Here is an 18,757-nt window from a genome sequence, read left to right as displayed (position 1 = left end):
AGCTGAGAAAAGTTTCAATCGTTGTCCCCATTAGGGGTCGGTGGCCTCCATCTCTCCACTCTTCTCCTTTCTTCTCCTCCCCTCCTCCTCTCCAATATCATTTCCTCTCCGCCCCTTTCCCTCCCTTTCTCTCCCCACTCTCTTCCACCCCTCGCCCATCCCCTCAAGCTTTTCTCTGGCCCTCCTCCCCACCCTTCCTCCCATTGAGCCTTTTACCCCTTTTCTTGGTTCGACTTTGGTGCTTGACCGCCTTGATTGAGTTTTTTGGTTGTTTGGTTGTCTTGGGGACGACGTGATGTCATATCTGTAAGATCCCACATCAACAAACGGAGAGGGGGTGATGTGCCTTATATGTGCACACCCGCATCCATCTAGCACGAGGCTTTTTGGGAGCTTACTGGCTTCGAAGTCGTAGGAACTCCGAAGTTAAACGAGTTGGGGGCTAGAGCAATCCCAGGATGGGTGACCCACTGGGAAGTTGCTCGTGAGTTTCCAGAAACAAAACCGTGCGGGCAGAGAGGAGGCCCAAAGCGGACAATATCGTGCTACGGCGGAGCCGATCCCGGGGTGTGAGAATTTGGTGTCAGAGCCACTCTGCCGTGTGGTGCGAGTGTGCCGACGAGGACGTCGGGTCCTTAAGGGGGGTGGATTGTAAGATCTCACATCAACTAACGGAGATGGGGTAATGTGCCTTATATGTGCACACCCGCATCTATCTAGCACGAGGCCTTTTGGGAGCTCACTGGCTTCGGAGTCGTAGGAACTCCGAAGTTAAGCGAGTTGGGGGCTAGAGCAATCCCATGATGGGTGACCCACTGGGAAGTTGCTCGTGAGTTCCTAGAAACAAAACCGTGAGGGCAGAGAGGGGGGCCCAAAGCGGACAATATCGTGCTACGGCGGAGTTGATCCTGGGATGTGACAATATCAGCTTTTATTTTCTTGTTGTGTGTTGCAGTTTTTTGAGTTGTAATAAGTATATCAACTCTTTTGAGTTTTTTGCATGTTTAGAGTCTCTACTTGTAGGTTTTACTTGTGAGAGTTAAAAGGTTATAGTTCTAGTTGTAGTTTTGTGCCTTGTGGCCTTTGCGTGATTTGTCTAGGCTTGTGGATTTTGTGCTCCAATTTATGTGGCTCTGTATATGAGTGGGGCTGCACCTTGTGTGCTTGGTGTTGTAGGTGGGCTCTTCCGTTTTTTTATTAACCCCTTGTGATTATTGTGTTGTAGGTGGACTCTTCCCTATTTGGTTCTTTGTATTTTGTATTGGCCTTTGTGGCTGACTGTCTTTATGCATGAATTATGAATGCAATCGCTACTACAAAAATGGAAAAAGACGACCGTAAAATGACAAAATACATAAATACCGTCGTTGTGTTTAGAAAGACGACAGTAATAGAAAACTGTCGTGGATAAGTAACTTAAACACCTCAAAAATCGAGATCCGTTGGAATATTTTTAGAACACGACGCTTGAAACTTACAAAGTGTCGTCTTGTTAAACATGTTTTCTCCAGACAGAAACTCTTAACCCCAAAAAATGACGACGGTAGGTATGAAGCTACCAACGTAGAAATTAAAGACAACGTTTTACCTAAACTGTCGCCTTGTTAACTAGTAGTTAACCACGACAAACTATTCTTAATCAACGTTGTATAATTTTACAGGAATTCACGTCGGTAGTCTCATAATCCGCGCTGTATTAATTTCATATACCATGACCATAAAAATAAATTTCTCGACGTATGACATCCTCATGTACTACGACGGTATTTATAACATAACTATCGTATAGAGTTATAGCTAACTATGGCACTAGTAGTGTAGATAACGACGTCTAAATGTAAAAATATCCACGTCACTCTTTTACTATTTCAAGACGTATTAAGTTACTACACGACAGCGTTCTGTATAAATAAACGATCGTGGTAAATGTAATTTACCAGTTTGTTACATTTACCACGACTGTTATTGTAGAATATAGCGTTGGGTTGTTTGTACCTAACCAAATCAGTTTAATTGACCCAAAAGGAAAAAAAAAAAAACAAAAACAAAAACCACGTCTGTTTTTTCACAATGAGCGTTATAGGAATCCACGTCGTTTATTTCTAAATATCGTCGTCTCTATTTCCTTTATACGACTGTCGTTCTATGACTACCATCGTCTGAAATTTGTATTACTTTTTAAGATTTATTTTCTGGGTTTTGGTATCATACGACGGTAGATCAACAAAATAACAAGTATGTAGTAAAAACACGATGGTTTATATAAAAAACTATTGACAGGACCTAACCCAAATTCCACTTTGGAATCTGCACAGAACCCTGTGCGTGTCCAACACCTGGCAAGTGCCAGGCACACTTGACCAAATTGCCTTTCTAACTAAAACTCACAAATTCTTTTAACGTTTGACTTCTGCCGAAAATTCAGTAGAGTCTCCCCTGTAAATTGCTCGTTTCCCAAAATTTTCACCTGTACAAAATGCAACTCATATATCCACAATTGTTCAGCATGCACAATGTTATAATACACACAATCCAACAATAAATCTGTGTGGCCTTAGGCCTTAAAGAAATCCTAGGGCAATATCAGAGCATGCTAATTAATTTAATTTACAAGTAGTATGGTTACAGTAGAATATCCTACATAATGGAAAAGGATGGGTGGTGGGTGATGATCGCCCGGTGGTGGTGCTCTGGTACACGGTTACTGCCTTGGGGCCCAAAACATTAAAAGTGGGAATGAACAAAAGAAAGTTTTGCAAAATAGAATATCAACATACTAACCCCACTGTTAAAACATTTGAAAATTCATTTCATCCATATTCTATATTTGTACAAAAATCAAGCATGCATATTTATATACATATCACATATCATACATTCAATCAATTCATCACAACCATTTGAAAGCATTGCAAAGTAATAAATTCATTTCCACCTAGGTGTACCCATCATAAATCCGTCAATTCCATGATTATTTTCTATTTATTTCCCACATCATACCGTCAATTCCAAGTGTTACATAAGTGACACATCCTCCTCGGAAAACACAAAGTGAGCCGCATTCCTCTTCAAAACTTAGGAGACACTTGGTCAACCTGAGCCGCATTCCTCGCTCCTCACGGTCTCCTATCTCTATGACTCGTGGGGCAACTGTCAAATGCGCGCTGACTCAACCGAAGGCAACTAAGATGTCCGTGGACATCATTATATCCGAAGGCAACAGTTTATTCGAAGGCAACATTTTGGGTACCTATGGTGGTTTAAAAACCTTTCCTGTAAAGTTATAATACTATTTCTCATTAAAACTTTAAATCCTGTTATCATTTCCTTTTCTACTTTCCAAGCCATTCACATTTAAACATAAACAAAATTTTATAAAAGTATTTGAATTCAAACTAAATGCTTGGAAAGCAAAAACCATATATAATTCATTCATGATCAATTAATAAAACTTTTACTGCATAATATTCATTTACAAAACAAAATTCTATTCACTGTGCGTTCGATATAGCCTGACCCTTCGAGGGTTCTTCCTGCGGATTCAATGAAGCCTGAGTACCTATTTAAGCGATTAAAATATTTAATTAATAAAATAGCTCAGCCACAAATATTTAATCAAAACCCTGACCCCCAGCCTTAAAAGTGCGTGTACGTAACTTAAGAAAGTTCCTATGCCCATTTTCAACAATTCTGACAGGTGGAACGTCTAAAAAGACCCGAGATTAAATATACGATTAAATTCTCATATTGGTCAACCTGATCTCTCGTGAGGTCCATGACCTCTGATTAATAATTCGAAAGTTCCTATAGGTTTGGCAAAATTTACTAAACATGTCCTACAAGTTTGGTCCAGATGAGCAACATGATCGCTCACGATTGCATGATCAGACGGTCACCATTTTTATAATCTTTGAATCATTGAATCGGAATATCCGAGACTCCGATTCTCAATTCGTGAATTCCTACACGATCCTAGAGGTGCCTAGATCAACATATTTTAAATTGGAGTCGATCCCAAGGTCCGAACATATCGAACCCAGATAACACCTAAAATGCGTAATCCGATCGATAATCAAACGATAACCAAATTCGAATCCCGTCATGCTCAGAACGACATGTGGATCATTTTAGGACCAAATGGGTCACCCAAACTTGGTCCACACAACGCCACATGGGGTTGATCTCTTCTCTTGGGCCAATAACTATAGAGGGGCTGGTCAGGTCGACACTATCATAGGTCTCTACACAAGACACCTCGTAGGTCAATTTGGTTTTCAGTTTGACCAAGGAGGCATAACAGGTTCGTGCTGATTCCTGATCTCCTCTCACGCTATCGACCTCGTGGGGGTAAGAAACTTGATGAGTAGCGCTCTCATGTTGATTGATAGGTTTAAGTCGCTAATGGTTGGGCACCCGAGGATCACGTTGTAAGACGAAGGACACTCTGCCACAACAAAGTCCGTGGTGATGCTAGTTTGCCTCGGGTGTACCCCAATAGATAGGGTCAGATGCATGTGGCTAAGGGGCTGTACATGGCTTCCTCCAAAAGCTACAAGGGTCGGACAACATTGGTCGAGGAGGCCCTCATGGACCCCCAGCTGTCTGAAGACACGGAGAAAGATGATATTGACAGAGCTGCCTCCATCTAAAAATACCTGAGCAACCTCACAATGGGCGATCTTGGCTGTGATAACCAAGGGGTCGTGATGGGGGAAGGTTATGCATGTCGCATCACCCTGGAAGAATATGACTGATTCCTTGTTTGCTGAGGGTCGGGCGGATGGACTTTCGATTATTACCACAGTCATGACCTCGGTAGCTTCGTGTCGGTAGGCCCGTGCATAGCTTTTTATGGCTCTATTTGAGTTGCCTGCCACCGTTGGCCTGCCTGATATGGTAGATATGTACGCCCGGGATGCCTCTGGTTTATCGGTGGTATCGCCCCGTGCCTGGGCATCCATGGGGACTGCCTCCCCCATCACATACTCCTTCAATTTTTCGCGTCTGATCAGTGCTTCTATCTCTTCTTTTAACTGGTAGCAGTCGTCCGTGTGGTGGCCGTAGTCACGATGATATTTGCAATACTTGTTGTCGACCTTCCTCTCTCAATAAGGAAACCTTATCCTCTTTGGGCTAGGAAGTTCACTAGCTATTACTGAGAAAATTTCTCCCTTTGACCTGTTCAGGGGGTATAATCTGTATACTGGTTGTGCTTCTCTGGTCTGATGTCGTTCCTCCGAGTTGTGGACCCCTACTCTCCTTTATTTCTTTTTGTTGACCGATCATAGGCATAGTTGTTGGGCCTCTTATCCCTGGGCTGGTATGACGCGTGGGCCTCCGAGACCGACCTTGCCGTGGCCTTTCTAGCCAGGTTCAACTGCTCGGCTCGGGAATAGCTTGTGGCTTCGCGAAGGAGGTCTTTGTATGTCTCTAGCGGGTTCCTGGTAAGGGAAAAATAGAAGTCTCCCCCCTAGAGTCCACCCATCAAAGCGTTGTGTTGTAGCCTCATCACATCCTTCACAACGTGCGTACTCATTCGCGGTGCACAGCCGATCAGAGATGATCATGTACCTTTCCAAGAAAACCTTCCTAAGCTCGGCGAAGGAGCTAATAGATTCTAGGGCGAGTCTTTTGAACTAGCTCGTGGTTGGGCCTTTGAGAGTTGTCAGGAACAAGCGATACTTGGTCGCCTCGTTTGCTCAGCGGCCCTCCATGGCGTAGCGGAAGTTGTCTAAGTGGTCGTACCATCGTATAGGGGGATCTTCAAGGCTTTCGAATCTCCTACTACTCGGGCGTTCAACAAGTCCTGGGTATATGGTAATGGGATTTCCTCCTTGATGAACTCCCACACACTCCTCAATTCGCTGGTAAACAAGTCCCTGAGTTGAGAGGTGATGCCATCAACTTCTTCCTCGGTCTTCTCCGAGCCGACCCTATTTTTCCCTCTGCAAAGGTTCCCCACCAGGCATTCGTTGCGCTCCCGCCAAGCTTTCTTCTCCGTTAGGATGTTCCTGGCGTCGGCCACGTTCCGCCTTGGTATTTCAGCTGCTGTTGACGAGGACGAGGCTCCACCGATACTTTTGGTGCTGGTCGGCTCGGGCTCTCGTTGTGCATGCACTTGGCCTGCCAGCCTAGCCTGGTTCTCCTGTAGTATCTCGTTTTGCGCTCAGAGGCTATTGCTGAGATTCTGTACATCCTTTATGCCCTTTAAGATCCGGCTCATCTTCTCCTCCAGGCTTTTCAAACGATCCGATCTCAGCCTTTCTTTTCATCGCCTCTGGGCATTTCTCCCTCCCATACCTGAGGAAGCTCCTTTCCTGAAGTGCTGATTTCTCAGCATGGCTTGGTTCCACTTGTACCGGTGCTCAGATGGATGATGGGATGCAGCTTCTATTTGTGATGAAAGGAATTCTCACAAACAGCGTCAAATGTTAACCGCGTATCCTTCTCGTATAGATAACTTGGGCCCTATCAGGGGGCTTAGGCCCGTACTGGGCCTTTGAGTATGAATAACCTCTGAAGGAAGATTTGCACACTTCGAATAATATCAGAATTAGGGCGGACTGGGGTTGATCCCAGCCTAACCCTCTCCGATGGTTAAAGTCAGAAACTAACTTAAGTTTGATAGAGAATGGATGTAGGGTTTTTACAACGTGAAGAGTTATTACCTTTGTCCAGAGATAGGTGGGGAGTATTTATAAGGGGGGAAGGAGGACCTTAAGATATTTTATGAAAGAGATCTTTCTTCCTATCCTTTGAGTTGAGTTTTTACATTCATTGCTCTGCTTCTGATCATCCTACTCTCTAACGGGAACTAGGTGGCCAAGTGGCAGGTGGACCTGGATGGGAGGTGGATTAAATGATCCCTTTCCATTGCCAGCATGTTTATTTGGAGACCAAAGCGTAAGGCGACACCTGTTTTAAGGATGGGATGTTTGTCAGAACCGACCTTTCAGGCTTCATTAAATGCACTTTTTAGCTGGCCATGGTGCCATAGTGCTCGGATCGGTCCTACCTACTCGACCATAGGTCTGATCCTTGAATAACCATGCTTCTCCCATGAAGCTTTACTTTTCGAGGCAGGATATTCTGTATATGCTCGGCTCGGTATTTGTATGAAGGAGTCAGCATCTCGCGTCGTATGGTTCTTTCTGAAGGGCTCGGCTCACAATGATGGTATGAGCCATCAACACCATGCAAAGATCAAACTATGAAGTCCTACGACTATTGCTACTTACAGTAACTAGACTACCTAACGTTCTTCAAGATCATACGTGCTCATAGTCTAGTTTAAGCCATAAAGGTGCATTTGATCGAAAAAGAAAGCTAAGAGAGTAATGTACCTTGTTTTTTACGGTTGTTAAAGTCATCGGAAATCGCGTCACTGTGTGAACAGTAGCCGGAAATCGCCTTCTCACCGAAGAATGCTCCCCAGAAATTGCCTCTTCACAAATTCGCAAATGGCTCTCACAATACAAGTGATCTCCAAATTTGAAATCACCCTCTTTTATACCGAAGGAACCAACTAGTTCACCTCTACAACACAACCGAGGCCATCATTACTTAGTTTAGCACGTGTGCCCATGACACATGGCACCAATAATGTGCCGTAGCAACCTACACGCCACGCACAGAAGACTAAGCGTCATCCTATGCTCTCGATTTCACTTCCCAACGCACACACTACACACAGAAGACTAAGCATCATGTTATCCACCAAAAGATTCAGAAGATTCTGAAAACTACCGTTCGGGACTGGATATTTATAGCAGCAAGCGAACAGGCCCAGTACACATTACCGTTCGGAAGATCTTTTCTAACATATGGCAAACATATTTTTATGGCCCATGATAAGCCAGGAAAACAATTTCATACGGAACACCAACATTGCCGATGAAACGTTCAGATTTCCTACCCAAAAAGAGGGGCACCAAACAGACCACCATGAATTATAAAGGCATCCTATACCGAGCGACACCTCGCAAGAAACCCTCAGCTAATCAAGGTACCAATGAAAAGAACAAATCCCCAACTAAGAAGATTCTCTCATATGGGAACTTGAGGTTCTCCTGTTTATACCCTATCTGATTGACTAATGCAGAGGTCACATGTGGAAAATAAGATGCTATAGGTAGGAAAGTGTTCGGCACCCTTTACTGCCGAAAGCAATACAAGACCCCTTGCTAGTTATTTCTTGCTGGGACACGTGGAGCCACCACAGGCAATATCCATAGTCCCACATCGAAGTTTCACTCAACATGCACACCTCCCAAAACTTATAAAAGTGGGCACAAGTCCCAAAAATGAGGTAATGGAGACTTTCGGCTAGTGGAAAAATACTTATATTGCAAAAAATTGTTGATTCCTTCAATTTAAAAACTATATAATTGCCAAATGTTTCATTGTGATTTTATTGGTGTTTTTCCCGTCACATTCTTATATTTTTTTAATTTTTTTTAGAAATAGAATTCATTCATAGAACGACACGAAATAGTGGCTTTATTAAAACCTTCCTGAAGGACAAGATTCAAGGTATGAAAGAATACCACATATGTCATAGACTAACAAGAGAGTCTGAAACAGTCACGCAGGACCAAAGCCAACAAAAACAAAACTAATTAGCAACAGCCTCCCAAAAGGACCAGTCCTCAAAATCTAAAGAAACTGAAGCCCACAAGGATGCCCAAAGCGAACTCTCTGTAATCTTCATTGCTGCCGCGTACGATGTCATCTATCTCAAGTATTAAACCTTTTGTTCAATTCTAAAATCTCTACTCAAGTGTTTGTAACTGACTCTTACACTCCTGTCTAACTCTCTTCCTCCCATCTCCTTCAAGACCTCTCACCACCGTTAGACATGATTTTATTCAAGGCCCCATAAAAAATAAATAACAAATTGATATCAAAGGCCAAATAACAGCAGTAAACACGAATGTGGTGGCAGCAGTGTAACATGGTTCAAGCAGTCATGGAAAATAAGTCTTTCCCAATCATGCGTTACGGATACAAAGAATAAACAATAACAAGAACAGATATATACTTCAGTTTCTTTGCAGGCAGACAAAGTTTACCAAGAAAACTTCATCTTCTTTTTTTCCCAAGAAATACCCCTAACTTAAATAACGTTAAAGACTCCAGTAGTCCAAAGTACGCTCATCATCATCTACTGTATTTCAAATTTGGGATCAAATATTCGAACTCTTCCAATCCAATTCCTCCACCACCACAAACCCCAGTTAGATTCAGTCATGATATACTGTATAGTTATTGGAAGAACCCAAGTACTCTCTTTCAAATCCAGGAAACAGCTCCCAGACATCCCCTTTCCTTTTGGACATGAAAGAATACCGATGATAGCTAAAGATGCAAAAGCTTGATGGATCAAAAAAAAGGGAAAGATGCAGTAGGCTAATGATGGGGCTGTTGGTTAAACTCCATATTATGAAACAATGCTACGAAATGCGAGCTTACATTTCGTGCTTCTCTCTGAACCAGTGATTTTAGGAAGAAAGCACTTTAAAGAAAATGGAAACCAGTGTCGAAACAGAGGGAGAGAGAACGGTGGTGGCAAGTGATGGCTGTAAAGAGAGACTGAGAAAGGTGGCGTGAGGGCAGCTGCATTGGTTCTTAGTAGCACAATGCCATGAAATCAAGTTGGAAATAAAAGTCAGAAGAATAAGAAGATCATGGTATTGTGTTCCTGGTCAATAGAGTGCCATACATGTTTATATTAGAAAACCAACAAATCACTTCTCCTAGCATAATGCTCTACAAAGAACCAGCCTCAAATGAAGCCAACACAATGAGCCTTCAATTAAGGCAATCCAACACTTACATTAAACAAATGTAACACATCGTCAACAGCCTATATCATTAACAAAGTAAGTTATGACACAAGTGAAGTTGGTTAATATAAATTTATCCATTCAAATAAATTGCCAACTGCAAACTGCAACAAGAATATTATTTATTGACTTTAAAGTGAATTCACATACATGGTACAACAAAAAATAGAAACTTTGATCTTATTATTCAAACCATTTGCCATATATACAGGAGCATCATGTCCATTTTCACACCTCAAGTTTAAATAATAATAGTCGAAAAGGAAAGAAGTACCTGAGCTTTTTAAGTGGTGGCTCTAAAACGCTTTACAGGGGCTTTAAGAGAAGATAGATACTTTGCATCTGCCTTGCCAATTCCATTGAAAAGATAACTGAAGGGTCGCATTTCTACGTACTTGCCAGAACCAGGAAAAACCTTCAACTCATCATTTAACCAAACAACCCTTCCACCAGAAATGGTCACTTCAACCTTTCCCTGCGAAAATAGAACATTGTCACTTCAACCTTCCCAGAAAAAATGTAATATGAACTTTTAATGTCTGGCATACCATAAAAATGCCACATGAATGCACGCACAGTATTACACAGGCTTTGTACAAGCTCAATCCACACACACGTATAAGAATGAAACTTTATGAATGCAAATATATTTTGTTGTGTATGTACAAACTGGAGAAAAGTTTGAGGGGAAAATACCACACACGGGGGCAAAGAATAGAAGGATAATACAGGGAAGCATATAACTACAATAAAAAATATATAACAATCCACAATCTTCCTTGGAACCTGTTGATTTCCCATGAAAATACTGTGAATAGAACTTAAAAACCGTGAATCACATAATCACACCAAGAACACACGAGATTTATCATGGCTCACCGAATTCGTGCTACATCCATGTCAGTTTTCACTATGTAATAAGTGTTATATTTACATTGAGGCATGAGAGACTTTTGAGAGAGTGAATCCAAGAGAGTTCCAATGAGAGGGTGAGGATGGCCATTATATATGGAAGATAATGGGCTCTCCCCTTTTGGACGTCCTCAAGGAATAAAGTGAGGTCAAAACTATGGTACCAACCTTGTTGATTCACCAATAAAATACCAAGAATAATGGTAGCAGAAAAGAAACAAATCTATCTTTAGAACACCATTTAAATACGCTAAGCATCCTTTTTTGAGAAAAAAAGGGGCATAAATTAGCGAAAAATCCTTAGGCTAAAGGAAACATAGAATTTCGTAAAAAGAAAATAGCAAAATTCTAGTCAAATTGGAAAAACCTTAGGAAGTATCTATTCCTGCTACATCAAAATGTTGCATTTGAGAAGACCAACGTTCTTAATATTCAATATCTTTTTGAAGTGGTTGTTATTTGCAGTGATAGAATAAAATAGAAGAGAAAGAGAAAAGTAGGCTGTCATGGTCATGTCCAATCATATAATGCACTAAAATGTAAAATAAAAGTGCATTAATGCCACCGATAATTCTTATATGCCTCATATAGACTGAAAATTAGAAATATAAACAGAATAAACACGCGCTGCTTTGCATAAGTTAACCAGCCAATTCTTGAAATTAACATTGTATTCTCTTCTTATTTTGATGAATATGAGGCTGTCTAAATTTTGGCTAATAACAGCCTAACTATATTAACTACTAAGTCAAGCAGCTTAGGTGTAATGTAAATCTGAAAGAAGTGAATTGGATCGGAGCTTTTAGTGTAAATTGTTTAATTTAACTTTAGAAGAAAAAATATATTAATTCGATATGTTAATAAAATCCACATATACATTTCATTATTCAAACATAAATAATAAATAAATAAAAGAGGGATTTGAACTTTGACATATTTACTATTATCTAAATAGATAATTTTCTTCAATATATTATGATTACCATGTAGATTTTGAAAGCTATAATTGCACTTTAGTGTTACTTAGTCTAGTCAATTGTCATGATTGCAGGAATTTTATACGAGATATCAAACTCCTACAGCAATTGTTTTACTTATTTTGACCCAACAATGGGACTTCAAAATTTTAATAATGCTCTTTTCAATTCCACCTACATGAATCTTTTTAATGAAGGAGTACTTATGTTAAAAAATAGTTTTTTGGCTACTAAAAGGAAGTATTAAATTAAAATCCACAATCCCAGATAAAACTAATTCCAAAATGACCAAGTCTAATTTTAAAGGCCATTTAGGCTGCTAGATACAGAATCAGTTCAATATCAAATTCGTTGTATCACATATGGGTTTGACATCAAACAATTTGTTTCAAATTACATTTAATAGTATCCATTATCTGGGAATGCATTTAATACACACACATATAATATATGTCATTTCAGACACCTCATCTCGTTTTTGTTTCTTTCTCAGATCAGATACCACAAATCCAAGTCAACACTTGACACACGTATCCATGTCAGTAGATCATAGCCACCAAGGTCTCCCCAAAGAGGGAGCAGTAGCTTCCTAATTCTAAAGTAATAACATACTATCTTATGGAAAAATAAAATCCTTTGTGTGACAAATATTACCTTCCCTCTCCATCCCTCGTAGACATTGGTATCAGATCTAGAGTGGTGGGACTTTGCACTTATTTCAAAGCTTGAGTTCGGATTGAGTATAATTATATCTGCATCCGAACCGGCACGAATTGCTCCCTTCCTCGGATATATATTGAAAATCCTAGCACTGAAAATTTTGTGGACGTTGAAATCATTTTAACGTACTTTAGGCAGCATAATGGGAATTTATAGTAAACACAATTTGCTGCAAGAATACCATTCAGTACTTGTCACCCGGACATAGTCAGTAACAGAAATTTGACCGGATTCCTGAAAGTATGCACAGAAATTAAAAATAATAAAAGATTATCCAAAACACTGATTCTAATTTAAGCTGCTTATTTAAGGGATGAGCAGGAATTTTATGGCAGCTTACCACCATTGTATCCCATACAAGATGCATCCTCTCCTCAATACCTAATTTCCAGTTGCCGTGTTAAGTATTAGAAACTGAAATTGGCATAGAAAACAGATAATATATCTTAGTTGAACAATATCAAAGACCATTTCTGTGACTACCATTGACACCATTTGGAATTTTCCGGAAATCATCAATTCCAAGAGCTTTCTGCGTTGAGTTGAAAGGACAATGATCGGTTCCTACAAGCTGCACATTGCAAAATCTAAGTCAATTTATACTTTCTTAAAACAAATTTGTTCACTATTAAGTTCAGGTAGCTAAATTATTGACACAAAAAAAAACAAAAGTTTAGGCAGCTGAATAATATATCCCATCATGTTTGATCAAAATCTGGTTCTGAATACAATGTCAAAGGAAACCCATAAACTTGTCTCTTCATTTACAATAACTCCTTACTAGTTCCCCCCATCCTTTCAAAGCTATAAAAAAAAACAAAAGTTTAGGCAGCTGAATAATATATCCCATCATGTTTGATCAAAATCTGGTTCTGAATACAATGTCAAAGGAAACCCATAAACTTGTCTCTTCATTTACAATAACTCCTTACTAGTTCCCCCCATCCTTTCAAAGCTTTGAAGTAAATCATTGCAGTACCAAGAAGCAATGTGGACCAAATCAGATAATTCTTATATAAGGTTGAATAAGAGAGACACCTGCAGAGTTCCCATTGAAAGAGCAGCTTGAAGGGCTTTGCCATGTGCTGCGGCCCTTATAGGGGGACTCATGACATACCTGAATTTTCAGAAGACGGCTTTGCTTAACATAGCTCTATTTGATCGAACATCAAAAAATTCAATAAAGAAGAATATAACAAACAGTGCAGACTCCTACTTGGCGGCAGTGATAAAGTCAGGATCCCAAAGCCAAGAATCATTCAGCACTAACCCAGAAACTACTGGTTCTCCAATAACCTTCTGCCCTGCAGTTTAAGAGAGTTTATTCCTTTCCAAAATGATAAAAAAGAAACAGGATAGGATACTGTGTCTGGAAATATGTCTACAGTTTATATGCCATCTTAATCAGCTTCATCTATCTTTATTAATACATGTATTTGTGGACGTCTGTATATAAGTTTTTTTTTTTTTTTCCTTTTCCAGCTTGTTCATTGTGTTCTTTCTATTAGCCTTCATTTGAGCTTTTTGGTCTCTCGGCTACCATGAAACGGCACATATCAGAATTCACAATTGGATAAGAAATTCTTTGCAGTTGCTAAAATGCACTCTGGCTGGGTATCATAAACTCTTGCAGCATAGACGCCACTTCAACAAATCAATTTTTTTGGAAATTGGTACCTGTTTGTCATTGATTTAGGATACAAAATACAGGTGATACAGAGTCAGTTCATATCACATTATGGAACTTTGGGAAAGGGTGGTCGAACATGATTACGACATGACACGGTAATGTTAGAGAATGAAGTTGTTGTATATGAAGACCAACTGCCGAAGCTATTTACTTAGGCAATTAATGTAAAGTTTTGAGAATAAAGGAGAGTTTTTTGCTTACTTACACAAATTGTAACTAAACAAACAAACCAATGAAATAATAGAAATTCTAGTTGTCAAAAACAAGAATCGAAAAAAGAAAAAAATATAGTCCTGCTGACCAATAAATTTACCAGCCGAGAAAGAAATGTAAAACACAAAGAACCTGATTTGCGAGCTTTAGAAATTTCTTCCATAGCATCAATGCTCATCACGTGAACTACATAGAGGGGAGTGTTCATGAAACCTGCAAGTTGAATTGCTCGAGCAGTTGCTTCTCCTTCCAGCTGCATTGTTATTTAAGTTGAATCAGACATTGATCATATGCTCATTAACATACTTTCAAGTTATGTTTGCATCTTATCCAAGTTATGTTTGCATCATGAATCTATTTCTATAATTACCACTGGGGGCCTTGAAAGAGCATGTCCCTCTGGACCAGTAATACCAAGTTCTATCATTCTTCTCTGTCCTTCATCTGCAGCATCTCCATTTTCAGCATGAACCATAGCTAACGCACCAAGAGACTTGCACTTTTTGAATCCTTGTAGCAGAAGCTCATCATTGATCATAAGAGACCCCTTGTATGCCATGAAAAACTTGAAAGAATTTATACCTGAATTAAGTTTACAAATTGTAAATACAAATAAATTTCATAAAAATTAGCACTGCCAGCAATTAAGCTCACTCAATAAAACCTGGAAATACATATGACTAACCTTTCTCATTGACCATTATTTCCATTTCTTTTGAAACAACTTCATCCCATTTTGTAATTGCCATATGGAAACCATAATCCATGCAGGACTTCTTAGACTTTTTTTCATAAGCTTCTAATCCTGACAATAAACTTCCATTAACTGGTATAACAAAGTCAATGTGCATTGTTGTTCCACCAGCTAACGCTGCAGCCTGACCACTGAAGAAATCATCAATGGTTTCTGAACCCATGAACTCAAAGCCTAGGTGGGTATGAGGATCAATGCCTCCTGTTAATGTTAAACAAATTAAAGTTCAGAGAACACAGATTGGCCCTAAAGAATGACTGTCATATTTCACTATTAGGGGATATTTAATAATGAAGAATAGGAATCCAAATACCAGTATACATAACAAGAAAAGCTTGAAACAACATGACAGACCCCAAAAGGTGAAGCCTGTGCGGAAAACAGTATTGGGAGCTTTAAACATAAAACTTTTATTCCTGACTTGCACATTGTGTCCCTTATTATAGACTCCCCCGACTCCGAATAGTTAAAATCTGTAGTAATCTATCACATAGGAGTAGTACGAAACTAACCTGGCATGACAAACTTTCCAGTGGCATCAAGCACAGTGACATCATCACCAACCTGCCAATGGCATTTTTTTTTTAAAAGACAGGGTAATATGACATCAAATCAAGTAGAGCATAAAGAAATAAAACATAATATAAAGAGTAAATAGGAGATAAAGAACTCAGCACAAATGAAAAGTGATTTCGATAGATAACATTCTCTACATCGCTCTGAGTAATATAGATCAAGACCATTACCCCCCCAAAAATCGGATAACATACAGAGCCCTTCATTTTCTGTGATATTGCAAGGGCAATTACTATTTCATTCAAATTCATATAAGATTGATCTTCGGCAACCAAAGTTTTTCTCCAAATTCTAGAGTTAGTGGGGTTGTACTAATAATTTCATGATTTATGAGATTTTGGAAGAAGTATTGTATTCCATTCTCTAATTTTATGATATTGTAACTGAAAATAGTTTGAAAATCATCAGTTTTAATGTTCTCTCAAACACTAATTTACAGGAGAATGATTTGAGCGAACCAAAGATTGGTCATAAAAGTTGTCTATTATACATATATTTTGACATTGGCTTTATATAAAAAAATCTCATTATATATACAGAAGTTAAAAGTCAACTTAAACTTAATTAATATATAGGTGTGACTAGAGTTATAGTTTGTCCTTGTCAATTCTACATAAAAATGAATTTATCTATAGGTATCTCCTGGTCATAGACACCCATGCTTCCTAGACCACCATCTTAAGTTTATGCAAGAGATCAAAAATATCCTTGATTATTTTACATAAAAGAAAAAGGCAATTTCTTCTAAGAAAACAACTTTTTCAAAATCTTTAGTAGACAGGATACTCTGCCACAAGAATCAGGACTAATCTGCAAGCTTTGGAACCAGTGAGGTTTTACAAAAGACCAGACCATATAACTAACCACGTCTGCAGGCCTCATCCTCATCATGAAATGATTCTTTTGAAAATATGCTTTTGCCAAAGCATCCTCACTAATGCCAAATCAACACCGCATACATTTCATCCACAAGAAAATCTCAATCACATCTTAGGCACTCCTTTTGCATGGATTTGATTGGAAAACCTCAGGATGAAACTCTTAATAAGAGCTGCCTTGCCCTTATATACACTTCTATATTCTCTTTAACACAACATCAATTGGCAATCCAATATTAAAGCACATCGACAAAGAACTTAGAACATAGGGAGGAACTAACCTTGCACCAAAATTTAAATAATCTTTTCAACTACCTTCCATGACAAAACCTCTCTCAAATTTCTCCAAAAATAACAAGAGACTGAAAGGAAGAAAAGAGATAACCATATCCACTGTGCCTAAATACCACACCATAAAACTGATTGAGATGAATTTAAAAACTCATCCTATAATCACATTTACGAATTGTATTATTAGTTGGAAAAGAAATGGGGACAGAGGATTGCATTGCTCCAGTAGTCCAGAACTAATAAAGAAACTAGTAGGAAACAGGTCCGCACGGATTGGAAAACTACAGAAAATGCAAAACCCACATCCTTCACTGCCCCTAAGGCCCCCAAAGTATCAAGCATATACATCAAATCAAACCTACCAATCTCAATATCCTATCTACAAGTTATAACTAGACCTCCAATATCAGCTTGTTACTTAAGAAGTTATGAGCCACTTCTAGTAACTAAAAACTAGAACCTCCACCCCATTTGCAGGGACAAAAATATTTGGAAAAAGAAAATAGTGGTTAAAGATTTAGAAAATCAATGACCAGCAAGCTCAACTACAACATACCAATGAAATTCATCCAATTTTTACAAAAATACCGAATAAAGAAACAGAGACTGAAATATTGCACCTTAATATTAGGCCTAACAGCAACAATGATTCCATCCTCCACATAAACATCAGCGACCTCCATCTCATGAGCATTCACTACAGTTCCGCCTTTGATCAACAACTTGGTCGACGAAGACGAAGAAACGCCACACGACTCGCCATATCCAAATCCAGCATCGCAAAACTGACACACGTTGAAATAACAAAATAATCAAAGACTAAGACTTTTTGTTTTTTATTTTGTTTTTCTCGGGAACCAAACAGAAAGTGGAGGGTGAATCGAGGAGTACCAGGCTTGATTCTGAGATGGAACAAAAGGCGAAGAGAAGAAGGATGAGAGATAACAGATGGAGGAGGCGTTGAGGACTGGAGCTGGACGCCATGGATTGGATGCTTGAAAAACTTCACTCCTTCACTTCAAAATTCAATCTCACTATACCATAAATGAGTTGCCATTACCATATGAAGTAACAATTTGTGGCTGTGATGGAAGAGAAATTATAGAATTTTAGTGACGATAATGTTTATTTTTTCTTTTTTATATCCACTTATATCATAACATGTATACAAGAGGAATAGTATCTTTACGCCATGTGTGGTATGACGTTTTCTTGCTCGCTATTGACCTTAACTTGGTGGATAATACTTGGGTCCTAACTAGTCAACTTAACGACTCCAGTTAAAACCAGACACGTGTTACAATATAAGTTTTATTATAAAAAAAACGTAACCAAACACTATGTTATCTAGTTAATCCTCAAGAGCTGACCAAGCTGCCATTGCAAGGGAAAAAAAAGGATTGCAAAATGGGCATCTAGTAAAATATACTTGTAAAAAATAAAAATGTAAGTTGTGCGTATAATAAAGAGGCGTAAGGAGGTGTAGGTGCCCTTTTCCTGTCTGAAAATGCATTGGAGATGTAGAAATTTGCCCCCCCTCAAAGAGGCTGTTTTGTTGCTGCTGTGCGAGATCTTGAATATTTACCTTAGATTGTTGAGCTCGATCTCACGATCATGTTGGAGAAAACGGTTCGTCAATTGGACCTCTACAACCAAAGTTATAGATTTTAGAAGATTTTGACATTTTTTCACTTAAGTTGCAGACACCAGTCGAAGAAGAAGATGACTCGACGTGTTTGTAGTTAGAATGCTGTGCTTCTCAACTTGCATTCTTTTTTAATGTGGTACACTATCAAGGCGCCATGTGTCAAATTTTAACTAAATCAACTTCAAAAATTCATTAAAAATTCAATTGTGTTTCGAAAAATTCATCGAAAAATACTCCAAACGCATAATCACAT

At 39.0% G+C, this 18,757-nt stretch overlaps 1 protein-coding gene across 2 annotated transcripts; it reads right to left on the bottom strand.

Annotated features, from left to right (window-relative positions):
• Positions 1 to 2,437: 2,437 nt before the first annotated feature.
• On the bottom strand, positions 2,438 to 17,988 carry LOC117626535 (dihydropyrimidinase-like). Of its 2 annotated transcripts, none has more exons than XM_034358264.1 (14): positions 17,748 to 17,988; positions 17,477 to 17,641; positions 15,624 to 15,675; positions 15,043 to 15,312; positions 14,728 to 14,939; positions 14,490 to 14,610; positions 13,671 to 13,758; positions 13,493 to 13,571; positions 12,938 to 13,025; positions 12,795 to 12,835; positions 12,636 to 12,688; positions 12,389 to 12,545; positions 10,128 to 10,320; positions 2,438 to 2,711 (listed from the first exon to the last, which is right to left on the bottom strand). In XM_034358264.1, the coding sequence occupies exons 1-13, from the start codon at positions 17,838 to 17,840 to the stop codon at positions 10,129 to 10,131; spliced, it is 1,611 nt and encodes a 536-aa protein (XP_034214155.1). In that variant the 5' UTR covers positions 17,841 to 17,988; the 3' UTR covers positions 2,438 to 2,711; position 10,128. The 2 variants fall into 2 exon arrangements, with proteins under 2 accessions (XP_034214155.1, XP_034214154.1); XM_034358263.1 differs by having other exon boundaries at positions 2,438 to 2,708; positions 10,120 to 10,320; positions 17,748 to 17,987.
• Positions 17,989 to 18,757: the final 769 nt, after the last annotated feature.

The sequence above is a fragment of the Prunus dulcis genome, chromosome 4 (assembly GCF_902201215.1).
Source record: "Prunus dulcis chromosome 4, ALMONDv2, whole genome shotgun sequence".
In the NCBI taxonomy this organism is placed as follows: Eukaryota; Viridiplantae; Streptophyta; class Magnoliopsida; order Rosales; family Rosaceae; genus Prunus; species Prunus dulcis.
The sequence above is the reverse complement of the archived record's forward strand: the minus strand, read 5'-3'. Positions and strand labels throughout refer to the sequence as shown.